Here is a 19,671-nt window from a genome sequence, read left to right on the forward strand (position 1 = left end):
GAGCGCGTGCCCCCCCCCAGATGTTGCGCCCGGTGCAGCCGGCCCCCCCTGCACCCCCCACGCTATGCCACTGTATAGGCTCTTAGTTAGGTGAAAAATCCCCTTGAATTCCATGGGGAAGGAGAACCTTTGAGAAGAAAGTGAGAGTTTCCAAGGCATGCTCTGTTTTATGGGGTCACAGAGTGCCGAAACAACTAAGGGGACTAAACAGCAACAACAAAACCACTGGACTGCACGATCCTGAGCTGAGAAACCCTTGGTCCCATGCAATTTGCTTTAGGTCAACGGTTCTCAAAAGGTTTGGGTGGCACAGCACACTGGCATGGCAGGAGAAGATGGTAAGGGTTGTGGGAAGATTCAAGGGCAATCAAAGAAACATTTAAACATTTCAGTGTAGTATTGTATAGTATCAAAATATTTTTTTGAAAAATATACAACCGAAAACAGTATCCACATTCCTCTCTCTTCAAAAGTATTAGCTATTCTTCTACAATGAGCCTAGGGCTTGCCGATCGGAAGGTCGGCGGTTCAAATCTCCGCGATGGGGTGAGCTCCCGTTGTTCGGTCCCTGCTCCTGCCAACCTAGCAGTACAAAAGCACGTCAAAGTGCAAGTAGATAAATAGGTACTGCTCTGGTGGGAAGGTAAACAGCATTTCCGTGCGCTGCTCTGGTTCACCAGAAGTGGCTTAGTCATGCTGGCCACATGACCCGGAAGCTGTACGCCGGCTCCCTCGGCCAATAAAGCGAGATGAGCGCCGCAACCCCAGAGTCGGCCACGACTGGACCTAATGGTTAGGGGTCCCTTTATCTTTATTCTTCTACAATATTCTCCGCGACGTATTGCTGTCACCAGGGATTTTCAGCTCTGACAAACATGAAACATCAGAAAAGGCAAAGGCTTCTTTGTCTCGATGGGGAGATGTGAGTTTGTCTCTAAATCAGACCTCATATAAATGAGATCGCCTGGCAAAAGCAAGCTCACACCTCTCACTGAATTGTATACATGCTTATGGTACATATATAAGAGGCTTGTTTATCATTATATTTTAGGAACGGTTCATGTTCTTATGTAGCTGCGTTGCTTTATGATCCTGAGATCATATTACAAAGTAGCTGCATTCCAGGTTACAAATCAAGCGCTGCTAGGAGTTCCTTTTTGTTTCCAAATGTATTTTTTATCAGTAAAAAGTTGTTACAATTTGTATTCTGAAAGTGTGGCCCCGAGAGAAATAAGTTGTTTTAGGGCAAACCAGGTTTCTGGGGTTTGCAGGACCCTCGGGGCTGCTGTGTGTGAGAGATGATCCCGAGGATGCGGACCCTTTTTTAAGCCATTGGAAACCTGACAGTCGTTGCGCATCGTTCCTGGAACAGCGCAAAGTCGAGCTGTCCCTTTAAAGTTTTTCCTCTTTTCTTTCAGCGCTGTGTGTGTGTGTGTGTGTGTGTGTGTGTGTGTTTTAAAGTCTTAATCGGAAGAAGAAAAGAAGAAGAAAGGGGGAGGGAGGCCGCCTTCCCGGCTCCTCCCCCGCCGCGTCCCCCCACCTCCCGGGGGCCGGGGCGAAGCGACTCTTACGGCGGCGAGATTTGGGAGCGCAGCGGCGCTATATAAGCCGAGGCGGAGAAGGGCAAGCGAGGAAGGCGGAGAGACAGACCCGGCGGCTTAAGGCATCCGGCAAAGTCAGCAGACGGCTCGGTGGGGCGAGAAGCCGGAGAAGAGGCTTTCCTTTCCTCCGGGTCTGCTCTCTTGTCGTGTTCACACGTGCAGCTTGGCGCTCTTCTCTCTCTCTCTCTCCCCAGCGGCTGTTCTTTCTCTCTTCCGTTCCTGCTCCTGCCTTCCGATGCCTCCCAATCTCACCGGCTACTACCGATTCGTCTCCCAGGACAACATGGACAACTACCTTCGTGCCTTAGGTAAGCGCCAGCCTCTCTCTCTCTCTCTCTCTCTCTCTCTCTCTCTCTCTCTCTCTCTCTCCTTGCATTGTAAGGGGTTGGACTAGATGACCACGGGGTGTGGGTCCCTTCCAGCTCTGTAATTCCGGGATTCTGTTATTCTCTCTCACACACTCATTCCCCCTTTCACACCAACCCCACAAACTCTGAGAATGAATTTGATGCAATGCTTAATATTCCCTCTCAAACCCCCATGAAGACCTAACTTGAAGATCTGGAACATATATAAAAACATTAACTGGAGCATGTGCAGAGTGCCTCGGGGGCCCCACATGAGATCCTGGAGCTGGGCCCCACATATTTTTGCATTAGGACCGGGGTCCCTTCTTGCAGTATGCTTCAGTGATGCTTTTTCAAGATCTTGGCATCTGAGACCAAAGCAACTTAGCATCTATGTGGTAATTTTGAAGGGTCTAGCCACTGGCTACCAACGTGGCAAGCCTTACCACAGGTCTGTAAGGTAGGTCTGTATTATTAACCACTGTATTGCCAATAGGAGAGTGAGTTTGTGGAATGAATGAGATTCAAATATGGACTTCCTGAGATGTAGCTCCATTTCTTAGCCAGGGTCCAATTTTCTAGGTGCGGGAAAGAATGCACAGATATTAAAATAATTGTTTTTTAAATGCTATATTTAATTGCATTTTTACTTGAGTTTACTATGTTGGCTGCATCTGGGGAGGGAAGACGGGGTGTAAGTTTCAATATACATGCCTGAGACGGATGTGTTCTTGTGCCTATCCTCCTGATAGCTCAGTCAGCAGAGCATGAGACTCTTATTCTCACAGTCATGGGTTCGAGCCCCACGTTGGGCGAAAGATCCCTGCATTGCAGGGGTTGGTCTAGATGACCCTCGTGGTCCCTTCCAGCTGTATGATTTGATGATTCCTTCCTTACTAAGGGTTGGGCAAGGTGGCTTCAACACTGGAGAAGTCTTCTACAGCAAGGGCTAAGTAACAAGAAAGGCCATTGCTGTTTCTGTATACAGTGGTACCTTGGGTTAAGAACTTAATTCGTTCTGGAGGTCTGTTCTTAACCTGAAACTGTTCTTAACCTGAGGTACCAATTTAGCTAATGGGGCCTCCTGCTGTCGCTGTGCCGCGGCGGCGTGATTTCTGTTCTCATCCTGAGGCAAAGTTCTTAACCTGAGGTACTATTTCTGGGTTAGCGGAGTCTGCAACCTGAAGTGTATGTAACCCAAGGTACCACTGTACTAAGCTGTTACAGTCGTACCTTGGATCTCAAACACCTTGCCTTCTGAACAAATTGGCTCCGGACGATCAAAATCTGGAAGTGCGTGTTCCTGTTTTCGAACGACTTTCAGAGGTCAAACGTCTGGCGCATCTTCCAATTGACTGCAGGATGCTCCTGCAGCCAATCGGAAGCCACGCCTTGGTATTCAAACAGACTCCCAGAATGCATTCTGTTCGAGAACCAAAGTACAACTGTACTTCTCCTTCTGCATCACAATTGCATGCACACAATTGATCTATCCAACTTATTTTCTCACGCTGTCGTATGTTAGACATCAATGTCGCGCTAAGGAAGCTGGTTTGCCTCCTGAAGCCGGAGAAGGAGATCATCCACAACGGAAACCACATGACCATCCGCACGTTGACTTCGCTTCGGAATTACATCATGGACTTTGACCTTGGGGTTGAGTTTGAAGAGGACTTGGGACCAGTGGATGGACGCAAGTGCCAGGTAAGAAGTGGAAGCTTGTCTGCCCTTGGACTGCGGGAATAGACCCGTTCGGTGGCCATCCATGAGAGAGATTTCAAGAGGAGAGTTACAGTGTTGACATGGCTTCACACACATTGATTCTTGTCCTTGAGTTGTGCTCAGGGGCAGAGGAAGGGGAGTGCGGTGGGTGCAGGCCGCCCCAGGTGTCTCCATGAGGGGGGGGGTGACAAAATGCCAGGCTGCACTCACCGCAGGGCCTGCAGTGCCCCCGAGCCAGGCATCTCTCCTGGGAGTGACGTGGTAGCTTGGGCTCCCGCAGGCTCCGCGCTGCTCCAAACTGTCTGTCTGGCAGAGCATCCTGCTCCAGCTTGCCCCACCCCACGGGCGGCTGGCCCCATCCCCAGGCGCTGGGCAAATGTGCCGCCCCAGGCGCCCAACTTTGCCACTGGTTGTGCTGGCTCAGCAGTGTTGTCAAAATTTCTGTTCACCTGACAAGCAGAAAGAAGCACATTTGTGCAAATAAAAACCAGTCAGTAGAGCAGCCTACTCACATGGAAAGGAGTTAAACAACACACACACACACACACACACACACACACACACACACACACATGGAAGGCGTAATATTCATCTCTATGAGCTGGGGGTGCAGAAATGCCTACTCATAACATCTCCTCCCATGTTGCACTGTTCACACAAGGAGACAACTGAACTCACGTGAGTTGCTTGTGCCAACTGAATCTTATTTGTTGCCCAAACTAGGCTCCATGTCAAGCCTGCACGACTTGTAGCACAACTGCTACCTCTAGTGTACTCTCAGATGCTTGACGGGGCCTCTCTCTTTTGCATACATGCAGCAAAACAAACTCGTTGACCTCTTGTGGGCACTTTTCATCTTTGTGAGTCATGGTTTCACTAGGGCTGTGCTTCTGATACACCAGCAGCCTGGTTTTGGGAAAGGATGTGTCTGGAACAAAAACATCTTTCAGTGTCTCCCTCTCTTTCCGAGGTGGCTTTTATTAGGAGCTCAGTATTCTGTATTCAGTATTTTATTAGCTCAGTATTCAGTATTTTATTAGGAGCTCAGTATGTATATTGTGTAAATTTTTGGAGAGCCAGTGTGGTGTAGTGGTTAAGAGCGGTAGTCTCGTAATCTGGGGAACCGGGTTCGTGTCTCCGCTCCTCCACCTGCAGCTGCTGGGTGACCTTGGGCCAGTCACACTTCTCTGAAGTCTCTCAGCCCCACTCACCTCGCAGAGTGTTTGTTGTGGGGGAGGAAGGGAAAGGAGAATCTTAGCCGCTTTGAGACTCCTGAAGGGGAGTGATAAAGCGGGATATCAAATCCAAACTCTTCTTCTTCTTCACACCAGCTCCAGTCTAGGAGTGGGGCAACTTCGTTTGTAGCTGCCAGAGATGTTAACCCTTTAAGGAGAACTCCGTTTTACAAATGAGGGATAGACAAACACTTCATCAATGGCTAAGCACAGCAAATAAAATGAAGGCACAGCCTCAAATAAAGGTTTTGGAAATAAAGGCCATGGGCAGAGGAAGTAGTAGTGATAGTAGAAATAATTTTTGAAAGCTAATGAAGGGTTTGCCAAACATTCAAAGTTGCTGGCTTTCTTTTTGGTAATTTGAATGGCATTGGAAGCTAGGCCCATATTATCCCCAGATGGGGGTCTGAGAGTGAGTAGCTTGTCTAACGAGATTATGACAAAGCCAGTCAATGAACTTTGTATTAATTTGCTTTTATTACTAAATGTATACTGCCTCCAGATCTTGGAACAGTGGCTAAAAATTGCATTTGATATCTGTGGGGTTAATGGGAGAATTTCTTATCAAGAGTTCTTTGCCTAAAACCAGCCATGGTTGTTTTCACACCTGAATAAAATAATAATATAGCCCTTCTGGAATTAGTTACTGGGGTAGCTGTACTCCACCAGCTATATCTCAACTTCAGGTCATCTCACCAGTGGCGTAGCGTGGGGGGGTGCAGGGGGGGGCCCGGCCGCACCGGGCGCAACATCTGGGGGTTAGGGGGCGCAAATCCACAGTTTAGGGGGTGCAAATTACTTGCCTTGCCCCGGGTGCTGACAACCCACGCTACGCCACTGCATCTCACCATTACTGCTTCCATTTCTGGAACTCATCATGCATTGCCTCTCCCTTGATTGAATACAGTTGTACCTCGGTTGCCGAACGGCTTGACTCCCGAACAAATTGGCTCCCAAATGCCGCAAACCTGGAAGTGAGTGTTCCGGTTTGCAAACGTTTTTTGGAAGCCAAATGTCCGACACGGCTTCTGCTTGAGTGCAGGAAGATCCTGCAGCCAATCGGAAGCCACTCCTTGGTTTTTGAACAGTTTCAGGAGTCCCAGAATGGATTAAGTTTGACAACCAAGGTACCACTGTATTGTTATTGTGGGCTGGGATGATTTGTGTTTTGTTTCATTTTTTTAAAAAGTCATCCCACTGCTATAGATTAAGAACTATTTTTTAAAAGGGAGGCATGTGGTTGATATCGGGGGTAGGAAAACTGCCCTCCACCAGAGGCTGCTACCTGAAGCAACTGTCTGCCCCTTACTATAATGTTCTTTTGATATTTTAAAGCTTGGCAAGAAAAATAATAATTGTTGGCTTCTATTTTATTATTATTATTATTGCTGGCTTACTCTTCAAGCAATGGGGTGATATGATAGCCATGTTCAAATATATAAAAGGATGTCACATAGAGGAGGAAGAAAGGTTGTTTTCTGCTGCTCCAGAGAAGCGGACACGGAGCAATGGATCCAAACTACAAGAAAGAAGATTCCACCTAAACATTAGGAAGAGCTTCCTGACAGTAAGAGCTGTTCGACAGTGGAATTTGCTGCCAAGGAGTGTGGTGGAGTCTCCATCTTTGGAGGTCTTTAAGCAGAGGCTTGACAACCATATGTCAGGAGTGCTCTGATGGTGTTTCCTGCTTGGCAGGCGGTTGGACTCGATGGCCCTTGTGGTCTCTTCCAACTCTATGATTCTATGATTCTATGGTCACTGTCCTGGAATAGCCAACATTTATTTAGTTGTTCTGTCTTTTACTCTTTCCTTGCCACAAAATTATACAGGAAGAAAGTTGAAATGCAGCCCACCTAGCTCAAAAGAGAGGGCATTAACTGAAATCTTAGCAATGTGAGAAGACTTCTGTAGTGCACATCTGGACACTCTTTCTCAAAAGTAGATCCCTCCTTGTGGAACTTCCTGTAATCAATAGCTGGGTCCTTTCAGGTGAGCAGTAGGGTTGTGATTTTTGGCAGACACAGCCCTAAGGCATAAAGGTAAAGGTAAAGGGACCCCTGACCATTAGATCCAGTCATGACTGACTGGGGTTACAGCGCTCATCTCGCTTTACTGGCCGAGGGAGCCAGCGTACAGCTTCCGGGTCATGTGGCCAGCAGGACTAAGCCGCTTTGGCGAACCAGAGCAGCGCACGGAAACACTGTTTACCTCTCCGCCAGAGCAGTACCTATTATGTACTTGCACTTTGACGTGCTTTCGAACTGCTAGGTAGGCAGGAGCAGGGACCGAGCAACGGGAGCTCACCCCGTCGCGGGGATTCGAACCGCCAACCTTCTGATCGGCAAGTCCTAGGCTCTGTGGTTTAACCCACAGCGCCACCTGTGCCCCTGTCCTAAGGTATAGATGGTGTAAAATCAGCAGGCTATAGAACAAACTCGCTCATTCAGATACTTGGGTGTACTCTATTGAAATCCTCTCTTGGAAGCGCCGTACAGAGGCAGTGGAAGTCAAAGCACAGAAAAACATAAGGGCATTGATGGAGTTCTGTTACAATAAGAATGGGCAGCTGATTGAACCTGCCCGAAAGATATTTGGTAGCAAAGTGCTTACTCAAATACTCTATGGCACTGAAATCTGGGGCTCTGGTTTGAATTCCATTAAAGTTTTGGATCAGTAACTCTTCTTCATACAGAATCTGGGTGGCCAATAATTAAGGCAAGAGCGAACATGCTCAGTTAAAGTATATTTTAAAAATTGCTGCTGTGCCTGTTGAGCATTTTCCTGCTCTGTGCTATATGGAATTAGGAGATAACCAACACTGGAAAGCAGCTTGTCAATATATTTTTTTTTTTTACTTTTAATTTAAAATGCAGTAAAATAGCTACATACAAGTTCAATAAAACAGAGAATACAACACAAAGCAACACATAATGTAACAATAGCATTTCCAAAGCTTTTTGAGCTTGTCAAGATGTTTTAGATTATTGTTGTTTTCCAGAAATGAGCTATGCTTTGACCTTGAATACAGTAAGTATCAACTAAGGGATTGGCGCTTCTGAATCGAATCAAGAGGGGACCTGAAACTAATTAGAAACACCATATTTTCCACACTCGAGAACAGAGCATTTTAGACCTAGTTATCTGACCAAACTCTCACCGGCTTCCTTAGGAAATGCCTTTATTGAGCTGTGTTTCCAAGTGATACAGTGATTGCAGTCTTGGGTGGCTGCTACAACGAGGTCCCCGTACATGGACAAACTTTGTATTTGTGGTCATCCTCAGGTAGAAGACATAATCTGTTAGCCTGCCCCTTATATTTAGACCCAAGAGATCACTTTCTGAAACCTTTGTTCCCACAAGCAAGCAGGCACACCTTGGCAGAAATGGTCTGGTTTTCTTTTGAGTGACAATGATAGCTTCATAACACAGGGAGTGACTCTCTTAAGTACTGGCTGCAATAAAAGGAGCGGTGAAGGAAAAAGGAGTTAGATAAAATTGTAAATTGTTGTGGTGACTCAGAGGTTTAATTTGAAGTCAAACTGGATTTGAGTTTGTCGGTGTCTTTCTCTTACATCATGGATGTTGGCTTGAATTATGGATATTTGACCCGTATTGTTCTATCGGTATTGTTGCTGCAGGTTTGCCATGGCCTTTGGCTACAACAATAAACTTATATTTAAAATAATAAAATTTCAACTCCATGCTGAAACCTAATAATTTTGTACTGGGGAGCCACGTTAACACTGGCCATTAGAGAGACATTAAATTGAACAAAGAGAACTCTGATCCTCTTTTTAAATTCCATTTTAACAATTGACACATCAAATTCAGGAAAACAATCTAGAAAAAGCCATAGAATTAAAGCAACTGAATTGTTGCCGGAGACCAAGTGGTCAGCCTTGGGTAAAAAGGAAAAAAATGCAAAGATTTGGGAAGTCATATCTTGGAAGTTTATTTCTGCCATACGCATAAGTTTTAACCAATAATCAGAGAGATGGTGGTTTGTTTGTTTGCTTTGGGGCTATTTGTATACCATCGTTCAGCCGAAACAGTTCCCAGGGTGGTTTACAAGCAAAAGACAGGCTCCCATTTCAGTTCATAATAAAAACCAAAGGTACCCTGGGATGCCTGAAATAGTCTTTAGGACCTTATTCTGAAATGATTCCAAGTTGGGCCATAAAAGCACCAGACTCCTGGGATGCCTAGTAGCTGTGGCTATAATCTAGCTATCGGGATTTAAAAAGTGGAACATATTGTTTTCTCCAGTAGGTTCTACACAATTTCAGGACCACAGCAACCCTGTTCTATTTTTGTGTGTGTCCTGTTTGATCAAATGGCCTTTCCAGAAAGCAAAATCCACAGACACTGGTAAAATTTGACCATACTGCTCAGCATTTATAGTGCTCTTGAGTGTTGAGATTCCTTCGTTATTTTGAAACAATTACAACAACCTTGTAAGGTATATCAGTGTTATCCCCACACTGTGGACTGGGAGCTCCCTAGTGAATTCATCGCAGAGGTCTGCAAATTAGCCTGTTACCTACTACAGTCATACCTTGGTAGTTGAACGCCTTAGTTATTGAACAAATCGGCTCCCGAATGTTGCAAACCCGGAAGTGAGTGTTCCAGTTTGTGGACGTTTTTTGGAAGCCAAATGTCTGATGGGGCTTCTCTGGCTTCAGGAAGCTCCTGCAGCCATTAGGAAGCTGTGCCTTGGTTTTCGAACCATTTCTGGAGTTGAACGGACTCCCAGAATGGATTAAATTCAAGAGCCAAGGTACAACTGTACTTCTATTCAGTTTATCCGGCTCTGTGTTTTTTTTATAGTAAAGTGGATCTGTCACATGTTCTACACCACCCTAGAATTGAAGGCGTATTCTGTTAGCTAACAATATTGCCGTCTCTGCTTTCTCTTGCCCCCCCCTTCAGACAACCGTCTTCTGGGATGGAGATCAGTTGGTGTGTGAACAGAAAGGAGAGAAACGAAATCGAGGCTGGAGACACTGGCTAGAAGGAGACCAGCTGCATCTGGTGAGGACGGGCAGCCTGAGAAGCTTGCCCCAAAAACAGAGGAAGCCTTTAGGCGAGGCAATTGGGAGTTTTCTGAAGCATGGGCCAGTCCTCTCCTTCTATAGCTCCGGTCCTGAAAAGCCAAAGCTAGGCCCCATGAGTTATGCCTGTCATCTATGGAGGCAACGGCCCCTTGACAAAAACATCCTTTCCCAAGAGTTCAAAAGTTGACTTGGCTCAGCTCAGTGGGAGCCACCCATTGTCCTGCATCTTCCTTGAAATTTGACCTCAGCTCCTGGGGCTTTCTGTAAGGGAGCGGGGAAATGATTAAGTCAAAACACAGCACCTCTGTGGATGACACTCGTTTCAAAAACGGCTTTAGTGTTGCTCACAAGCTCTGTGCATGGCCCGTGCAGGATCTCCACACAACTGCCAATGCAACAATGCTGATAAGCTGTTTTAAGGGGAGGGCGAAGCAGTGATTCACAGAAGGTGTCCATGGCGTCTCATTCTGTGCTGTCCATTAATTCACGGCATCTCCCACTGCCATCACCCTCTGCTACCTCAAGTATGAAGGGATGACCGCCATCTGTGCTGGATAACTGTACCAGAGGCTTGGAGGGAAAGCTCAGCTGCAGATGCCTGTTGTATTCATGGAGAGTCTCTCGCAGGTCCATGAAGTTGCACAGGTGAATTGATTTAACAGGGAGCAAAAACATCTGCCTTGCTCTCAAGAGTTAGGCTACAAAATGAATTTATTCAGAGTGTTCAGAGAGATGCTTGAAATCAGAAGACATCTGCTAAATACAAAAACAAGCTGTTGTGGCATCTTTTTTTAAAAAAATATTTTTTATTAAATTTCGATTTAACAAACCAATCATATCATATTAGTTATTCCAAATTATATCAATACAAATCATAAACTCCAAATATTTAACCAAATTTTTATTTTTTTTGTTGGGGTACCCATGCTTCGAGTTCACTAAGGGTCCAATTATCTCATATTTCTGCTGTTTTGATATTCACAAGTCCCATCTTCCCATCTCCTTATTGTTATCGTATTTCTTCTTAATAACCTCCGAGTTGTATCCACAGGCGAGTTGAAGCAAGCATTATTTATGTTTCTGTGTGAACTTTTGTAATGCTCTCTCGTAATTCATCTCACGCGGATCCAAAAGTCCTGTTCAAGTGGCCGGCGCCATTTTCGTCAGTTCCGATGAAATACAGTCTAAGCATCTGCGCCTTAATTTTTCCAGACCAGTTGCACCATAAATCAGTCTTTCCAGAGGAGTTTTTGCCCATTCAGGTATACAATCCAAACATGATAGCAGAACAGTGGCTCACCTCCCCCTTTGACTGTTAAACTCGCAACAAAGTCTGTCTCATAATGGCGGATCCCAAAATAACTGCGCCACAGGAAAGCCTTTCATTCTTTCCAGATCTTCCACAAAACAAAGCCTTTGGTTAATATTTTTATTTCCACACAGTTTATCTCCAATCTCACTTGCTGTCAATCATGTGACGGTTCTTCTAGGGGAGGGGTTGATAGGTAAATCATAATGAAAAAGAACGAAAGCCAGCCCCTTTCCGTTCCATTTCAACATACCGACATAGCTGTCATTCTTTGATGTAATCTTCTGTTCATTCCGTCCCATCACTCTTGACTTCTCAGTGGTAGATTTAATTAGCAGATAATACATCCTTACTTCACTCGAAACATGTGCATTTACTTTCTCCAATTATTTTATCTTAAGCAATGCAACTAGTTTCGCTCTTGGAAGTAGCGTCCAGGAGATCTAGAACTCGCTCAAGGGCTTTCTGTCCAGTGCCCCCACCCCCTCCTTCTTTCGAACTCGGGGGTGATTTATGGGCATCCGCGGGCAAGGCAGCATCTTCCCATCCCCTGGGAAAATCACGGGAGGCTGATATACTCCCATAATCAGCCCCTAAATTACCTCATGTGAGCCGGAGAGATGGTATTGTCGGCCATCTTCCAAGGCGCCCCTAGCGCCCCCCGACATCTTAAAGCCTACGATACGATAATAAAATAAAATAAAATAAAATAAAATAAAATGCCAGTTCTGGCACAAAGCACTTTTCTTGTTGCTGTTAGCTTATTATTGCATATAAGCTAAATACAGTGTTTTTTTTAAAAACTAAGCTGAGTAACATTAACTTTGGAGAATGAAGCCACAGCACTAATGATGGAAGTGCGTGTTCATTCACTCACGTGATTGGCTTGAACTGCATGTCTACAATTTTATCTGCTAAAATGCTTTATACAAAAAAGCCTCCAGTTGCCAGATTGACTTTGGCTTGCTGATCTTCCTTGGTGACATGCAACTATTAATGTCTGTGAGATCCAAGCAGAGCAAATTGCCCAAGTGCAAGGGGTGGGTCGGATTTCATTTGGCTTCTGAATGGGCTCTTCCTATACTACAGAAAGAATTTGGGAACCATATATCCTAGGCAGTAAAACTTCCTGTTTTTAAGAACAAGTAGCTCATGAGTTGCTATTAAGGGTGGGATACAGAACTGATTGTGTGTACGAGTAAATTCGTAGGAGATGCTCTTTAATATATACTATTGCAAAACGAATGTGAGCTGCCACTACTGTACAGTTGCGGGATTTCAGTTTCATTCAGTGACTTCTGTGCAGGAGAGCTTCCTAGTGGATCTTGTCCATAGAGGAAGTTGGAGAGGCCCTCCTTTGCCAGAGGATATCCCACCCATGTCCACACAGAGAACACCGGTCAGGCAATGGATTATCACTCGGAGTTTGCACACAAGATGCTTAAAGCAGAATCTCCATTTGAGCAGCCTCTCCCCCCCCCCCCCGCATGTCAAGATGCATGTCATTATTGGTATAGACATTAAAGTATTCAAAAGTCAGCACAACAATTGCTCTTAAAATGCAAGTAATTGCTGTATTTTAATTTCAGAAGCAGGCCCTGGAACCTTGCTATTAGTCTTACCTGCTCCCAAGCAGCAGTCCTACACTTAAATTTGCTGTCTCGACGCTACTTGCGTCATGTTGTGTGACTTGAGTGTTGTCAATCCAGGACAAAAAAACACAAAAGAGAAATTGGACGTACATGGTAGCTGAAATGGGTTTTCCCATTACTGTTATGAGCTGTTTTAAGTTTCACAAATGAAAAATGCTCCAAAGGTCTCAGGCCTAAAGAGTCTCCTCCCTCACTCTTTTTTTCTCTTTTTCTTTTCTCTCTCTCTCTCTCTCCTCCTAGCGTTTGACAGCAGAGGATGTGGTTTGTGTCCAGGTTTTTCAGAAAGTGAAATGATTCTTAGCAGCAAGCGCTAACTGCTGGATGCAACAGGCATTAGAGCCTCAAACTGGGACCAGAATCGAGCCATCAGCTTTACATTCCTTGTCCTGAACCTTTTCTTTTGGATTAAAATAATACAGATGACGAACAGCTTGGCGTTAATGTGTTTTTGTTAACTGCTGCCTGCGCTGGCTTTTGTTACTGAATAACGTAGATACGTAGGCAGGTTCGTCTTCCCCCTTCCAGCCTGCCCTCTCCATACTTTGGGTTCACATCCTGCACTATGACCAACTTTGCCCTCGGGGAAAAGTCTCTGAGCGTTTCGGCTGACTGATATTGCCTCTGGCCTGCCAGGCTAGTGGACAGAGCAGGGTTTGTGAGTTATGGCTCGACGATATCAGCTTTTCAACATGTATCATCACCTAAACATCGCGATATAGTGAGACATCGCAATGGTGAAAAGGAAGGCGCATTGGCCCTGGCATCACAAGGCACTGGGGTAAAACTGACACAGTTCCCTCTGCCACCAGTGCCTGGCACAGGGAGGAAGCTGGCAGCAACAGGAGAAGGACGGTAAGGCACAGACAAGCCCTACCTGTGATATATTGCCATCACACACTGGCCCTGTATCAATGGGCAATGTATCAATACATCACAGACTCTACTGTGAGTCTGTGTAGAACAGGGGTCAGCAAACTTTTTCAGCAGGGGGCCAGTCCACTGTCCCTCAGACCTTGTGAGGGGCAGGACTATATTTTGGAAAGGAAAAAAAAAAAAGGGAACGAGTTCCTATGCCCCACAAATAACCCGCAAAATGCATTTTAAATAAAAGGACACATTCTACTCATTCCCAGGCCGTACACGGGCCGGATTTTGAAGGCCCCCAGGCCTTAGTTTGCTTACCCATGGTGTAGGAGCTAGCCTACAGCTACCCAAAGTCCAAGGTTGGAGATAGAAAGCAATGCTTTCAAATAGAATTGCTAACCAACTTCGTTATATAAAAAAACAGCAGGAGATAATGTGCAGAAAGCAGTTGCAACAGTGCTATGTTGCATGATACTAGTTATCATTATGATACTAGTTATCATTAACACATTGATAACATCATCATTGCTAGGTAAATACTGTATCATTATTATCAGTATACCTGAAGGAGTATCTTCACCCCCATCATTCAGCCCAGACACTGAGGTCCAGCTCTGAGTGCCTTCTGCCAGTTCCCTCACTGCGAGAAGTGAGGTTACAGGGAACCAGGCAGAGGGCCTTCTCAGTAGTGGCACCCTCCCTATGGAACGTGCTCCCTTCAGAATTCAAGGAAATAAACAACTATCTGACTTTTAGAAGACACCTGAAGGCAGCCCAGATTAGGGAAGTTTTTAATGTTTGATGCTTTATCATGTTTTTAATATTCTGTTGGGAGCCGACAAGAGTGGCTGGGGAAACCCAGCCAGATGGGTGGGGTATAAGTAATAACTTATGGTGATGATTACAAAGTGGGGCTTTTTTCCAGCCAGAGCTCACCAGATCTCAGTTCCGGCACCTTTCAGGTGGACTCCATTGCCATTCTTACAGAACAAGGGAGAAGTTTATGGTGAGCTCGAGCACCTCTTTTTCTAGAAAAACAAGCACGGGTACAAAAGCAAAATTCACCTTTGTTGCCTTGGCCCTGCCCACTGCTGGCATTTGGGCCTTGAAATGTTGCCCAGAAGGGAATGTGATTCCCCACCCTGATGTATTGCGGCAGTAAAGAGGTATCTAAACATAGCAGATGTATTCAGATCAAAGAGGAAGCGTTCAAGCACACAATCATTTGCTACACTTATTTCTTTAAAGAAAGAAGAAATCATAGCCTTTGCCAAAACCAAATTTATGATTAATGTCTTCCTGCTAAGGAGCTCAAAATGGCAAAAAAAATGGGCATTTTCCTTCCTCCATCCTCACAGCAACATCCCTATGAAATAGAGCCCTGTCCCCTTCATGGCTGAGCCGGGGGAAAGGCTTGGGAAGGGAGCTGCTATGTATGGCTATAGCTTATGAGCCTAAAACAAGGATGAAGAAGTCTGTGGTCTCTCTGAGGTTGTTGGACCCGCCCCCCAACTGCCATCAGCCTCAACCAGCAGGGGTGGGTGATGGCCTAGGCATCCCCAAAGCATCTTGAGGGCCACAGATTCCTGCTTGAGGCAGCTCTGCTCCTTGGTTAGTGAAGGAACAGGGAGGCAATGCACACAGGCTCAGGCAGGCAAGTCTAGTTATCTCTGTGCTGGGGAAAACCCAGAAAGTCATGCAGACAGATTTTGCCTGCCAAAACCACACTCTGTTTGAGGATGTCCTAGCGGCTAGGACCTAGGCAGGGAGTGAGTTGGGGATAGGAAGGGGGGGACTGGAGCTTCAAGTTGCAGCGAGATCCTTTTCAGAATAAGAGTTCTGGCATCCCAGGCAGAAGGGAGGAGCTACTGGTAACAAAGGACAGTGCTCTGCTGGAGAACTTCAGCAAAAGCGTGTCTGTAGTTCAGTCATGAGCGGAGCAAGGACATTCCTTCATCTTAAAGCGCAGGGTGGAGATGGTGCAGAGCAAAGTTAAGAATGTGAAGCAGGATGCATCCCCCTGGAGCCCCGCTGTAAAGCATCGCTCAGAGCAGCAGCAGAAATCCTGGGCATGGTTTATGAAAAACAGGGGTTCAGCCGCCTTAGCATGTTTAATTCTTATTCCTGCGAGGAGCAGAATTACTGAGAAAGAACCAAGGGTGCTTCCAGGTGGGTTGATTGTGAAGCCGATGCTTTTCTTTTGCGTGTTTCACAGCACCCCCACAACTCGATGATCATTGAAATACTTTTAAAAAATAATATTTAATTCAGATTCCCCTTTAACATGGAAAATCCTAAAAATAACCCCTGCTGGTGTGGACACTTGTCAGTGCATTTTGGGGCGGAAGTGGAATGTGTGCAGTTTGTTGCATGCATTGTGATGTTTTGACGGGCGGCCTCTTGTCACACTACTATTTCCATTTGCTCCTCACCAGGTGCAATATATGTGTGCCTATCTCCACCAATTGTCCCATGCAGAAGGCACATTTGAATTCCAGCAACCCAGCTGGGAGACATTATGCTCTTGAGATCTCACCACGCTGTACACGCAAAGGAGTATCTTGAAGGCTGTAATTCTGGTACATATTTTGGGCTTAGAATCATAGGATTTTTTTTAGAGTTGGGAGGGATCCTAGGGATCATCTAGTCCAACCCCCTTCAACACAGGAAGATGCAGCTGCCCCATCCGGGGATCGAACCTGCAACCTTGGTGTTATCAGCACCATGCTCTAACCAACTGAGCCATCTGGGCTTAAAAAGAAAATAGCTTTTAATACAGAGGTTTTGCACAGGACCTCTTCATCCAAGTCTTATGCAAGTTAGGCGAATGCCGCTTTCACACAATACCTCGGTATATTCTTGTTTATTATTTAATGAAAATTGATATTGCAGCCCTTTCCTCCAAATAAACACAAGACTCCATTGTGCATGCTGCGAAATATGATCGTTAAGGATGGCAACTTTGCTTTTCTGCACTTCGTGGCTCGATTTTCTTTGAAAGTGCAGGTTCACAGGTACAGAAATACCTGTGTGCGTGCCCAGAACAGAACAAGGCAGCTGATGGCAAAGGACGAGTGAGTGGGAGAGGTGCAACTCCACCCCCATACATACCATTACGCTCTGCTCACCGGCTTGGGCGGCAAAGCAGAAAAGGAACGATGAAAATCCGTGGCTGAAACCAAGAAACCGGAATGTGGGGAAAGCTAATGGGACAAAAGTATGCACAGGAAAACCAGATCCTTGTGAGCTAGTTGGGATCTAAGGCTCCTGCCTGGAAGCAGGTCAAGTTCTTGCAAATTTCCTTCCCTGGGCTGCCTTTCCCAGCTATAGGTGTGCAGGCTGATCTGCATGCAGATTGCGCTGGTGATGAATGAGAATGTATTGGGCTTCATTCCAGATCTGCACTCCTTTTTCAACTTCCAAGTGCTAAAGTTGGCCCTTTGCAAAAGAGGTAGTAACTCTACCATGGTTTCTCTGAATAGCTGCTTGGGACATGCTAGCCATCCCATCCAAACTCCTGCAGTTCTGCCTCCCCCTCCCCCCCAATTTTAATCCAAATGTTCAATCACACCGTTTGCCAAATATCACCAGCCGGTCCCCTGCCTGCCTTCCTTTCTCCACCCTGCAAGTCCCACATGCCCCTCCTACCTTTCAGAAGCGTTATAAACTTGATAGTATCATGGGCGAGGGCATAGATATTGAACTGCCAGCAACCACATTGAGTGTTAATAACTTTATCCATGAAACTCTAAAATTCAGCCTAAGGCAAATGAACACTCAGAGCGCAGAGCCTGGTGCAGGGACAAAGAGGAAGAAAATTAAGCGTTGTGGTTTCCTAAGGGTGTGGAGTGGCATTGGGCAGTAGAGCAACATTCTGGTTTTTAGGGCTCGACCCATATTTTGATTGTATGGTATTGTGTAACAATGAATTTCCTTGGGAACTGGAGCTTTCTCGTTCTATGGCTGTGCCTTGCGAAAAATCTGATCTTACCTGCTGAATTGGATCTGATAAGATCCGTGGAAAACCCACAGAGAGAAAACCCACAGAGAGATTTTGCTTAGCCAAGCTTCAGTTCAGTGGGTAAGGTTTTCGTAAGGCAGAGCTGCAGAGCAACAGGAAAGCTCTCAGACCTGGGGGAACTAATTGGTACACAATACAAGCGAAATACAGGTCAAGCGAAAGTGTGGATTGAGCTAGATTGTGCATTTGCCGGGCTTCTTCAAGAGCACAGAAAAAATAGGATAACATGGTAACAATTCAGCTTTTGGAGAATCTCCATTTTGATTTTTAGGATGCTTCCAACTTCTCTCTATATTGTGGGAGAGATGCAAGCACATACCAGAACTTTAGGTCCGTGCAATTAAAGTGGATTAAAGTGCTCTGTCACCCTAGCACAACAAATCCACTTAAAAATATCTACAGACTTTTTGCAGGTCGTCTGAAGGGGACCTAAGTCTGATTCTTTTTTAAAGTGGATTTGTTGTGCTAGGGCGACGGAGTGCTTTAATCCACTTTAATTTCTGGTAGGAGCTGGAATCCCCCCTGCAAAAGAGTGACAATCTGGAGGCGGTCTTATTAATTATGGCTTTAGTAAGGCAGGATTAGTTCCTCCCCACCCCAGTCCCCTCTAGCAACAGGAACAGTACAAAATCCTGGGGCTGCCCCCAGATTGTCATTATTTCGTGGAATGGATTCAAGCACATACTGGAAATATAGAGTTGCTCAGTTAAAGTGGATTAAAGCACTTTAAAGTGGATCAAAGCAACAATTCTACTCTTTAAAAAAGGACCACTGACTTTTTGCAGTTAGGAAAGTAACAGTGAAATGCGCGTGCAAGTGATGAGCAAATGATAAACAGGAAGATGTCTATACACCTGGCAAGAAAATCAAGCTGGATGCTCATTGCCATATAATTTCCCACAAACAAATCTGATTGCATGCCGAATAAAGACCAGAGACCGTGTAATCATCATGCAAACTTTGAGCAAAGAAATCAGGTTGGATATGCAATAAAGAGGAACTGGAGGAACCGTTAATGAGGAAGTTGCTAGATTTAATGTCTGTGGAGATCTGCTGGAAAGTGTGTGGCAATTCTTGGTGAACCCTCAGAAGTCAGAGGAAGGTGATTTGTGATGGGTGGGTGGGGGTTTTGTGCCTTCTGTAACTCCTTGCCTTCCTCCCCTTGACTAACAAAACAGTAAACTTTGCAAAATAAAATAAATTATGCAAAAGTACCCATTTTATAATTTAAATTGTCATGTTTATGCACCCTGAGCATCTGCTTTGCATGCAGAATACCCCAGATCAATCGCTGGCACCTCTGGGTAGGGTAGGGACAATCCACTGTCTGAAATCCTACACTGCCAATCAGTGTAGACTGCACCGAACCACATGGGCCACTGGTCTGGCTCAATATAAAGAAGCTTTCTCTGAAGACACACAGCCAACTAGAATCAAGGCAGATGCACAGCAGATATTTAAAGTGCATCCAAAGCACATGATGACCCCCCCCCCCCAGAGAATACAGGGAACTATGGTTTTCCCCTACAATATAGTACCCTTACAAAACTACAGTTCCCAGGATTCTTTGGGGTAGTCATGTGCTTTTGATGTATGTCTGGTGTGCTTTAAATGTATGGTGATCTGCTCTCACTCTTGTTTGCCAGCAGCCTATCTCAGTATAAGACAGCTTTCATACATCTCATATGTGAGCAGTGCACTGGGGACGTGAGTGGTGCTGTAGTCTAAACCACTGAGGCTCTTGGGCTTGCTAATCGGAAGGTCGGCGGTTCAGATCCCTGTAACAGAGTGAGCTCCCGTTGCTCTGTCCCAGCTCCTGCCAACCTAGCAGTTCGAAAGCACGCCAGTGCAAGTAGATAAATGGGT

At 45.6% G+C, this 19,671-nt stretch overlaps 1 protein-coding gene and 1 long non-coding RNA gene across 2 annotated transcripts in view; both read left to right on the forward strand.

Moving 5' to 3' along the window:
- The window catches only part of LOC310668067, an 80,214-nt gene that overhangs the window by 39,783 nt on the left and 20,760 nt on the right, over nt 1-19,671 (forward strand). The window lies entirely within an intron of this gene.
- On the forward strand, nt 1,422-13,349 carry RBP5 (retinol binding protein 5). Its single transcript, XM_083421224.1, has 4 exons — nt 1,422-1,909; nt 3,474-3,652; nt 9,835-9,936; nt 13,161-13,349. Exons 1-4 carry the CDS (start codon nt 1,837-1,839, stop codon nt 13,212-13,214), a joined length of 408 nt encoding a protein of 135 aa, XP_083277350.1. The 5' UTR covers nt 1,422-1,836; the 3' UTR covers nt 13,215-13,349.

The sequence above is a fragment of the Podarcis tiliguerta genome (assembly GCF_965153285.1).
Source record: "Podarcis tiliguerta genome assembly, chromosome: 17".
In the NCBI taxonomy this organism is placed as follows: domain Eukaryota; kingdom Metazoa; phylum Chordata; class Lepidosauria; order Squamata; family Lacertidae; genus Podarcis; species Podarcis tiliguerta.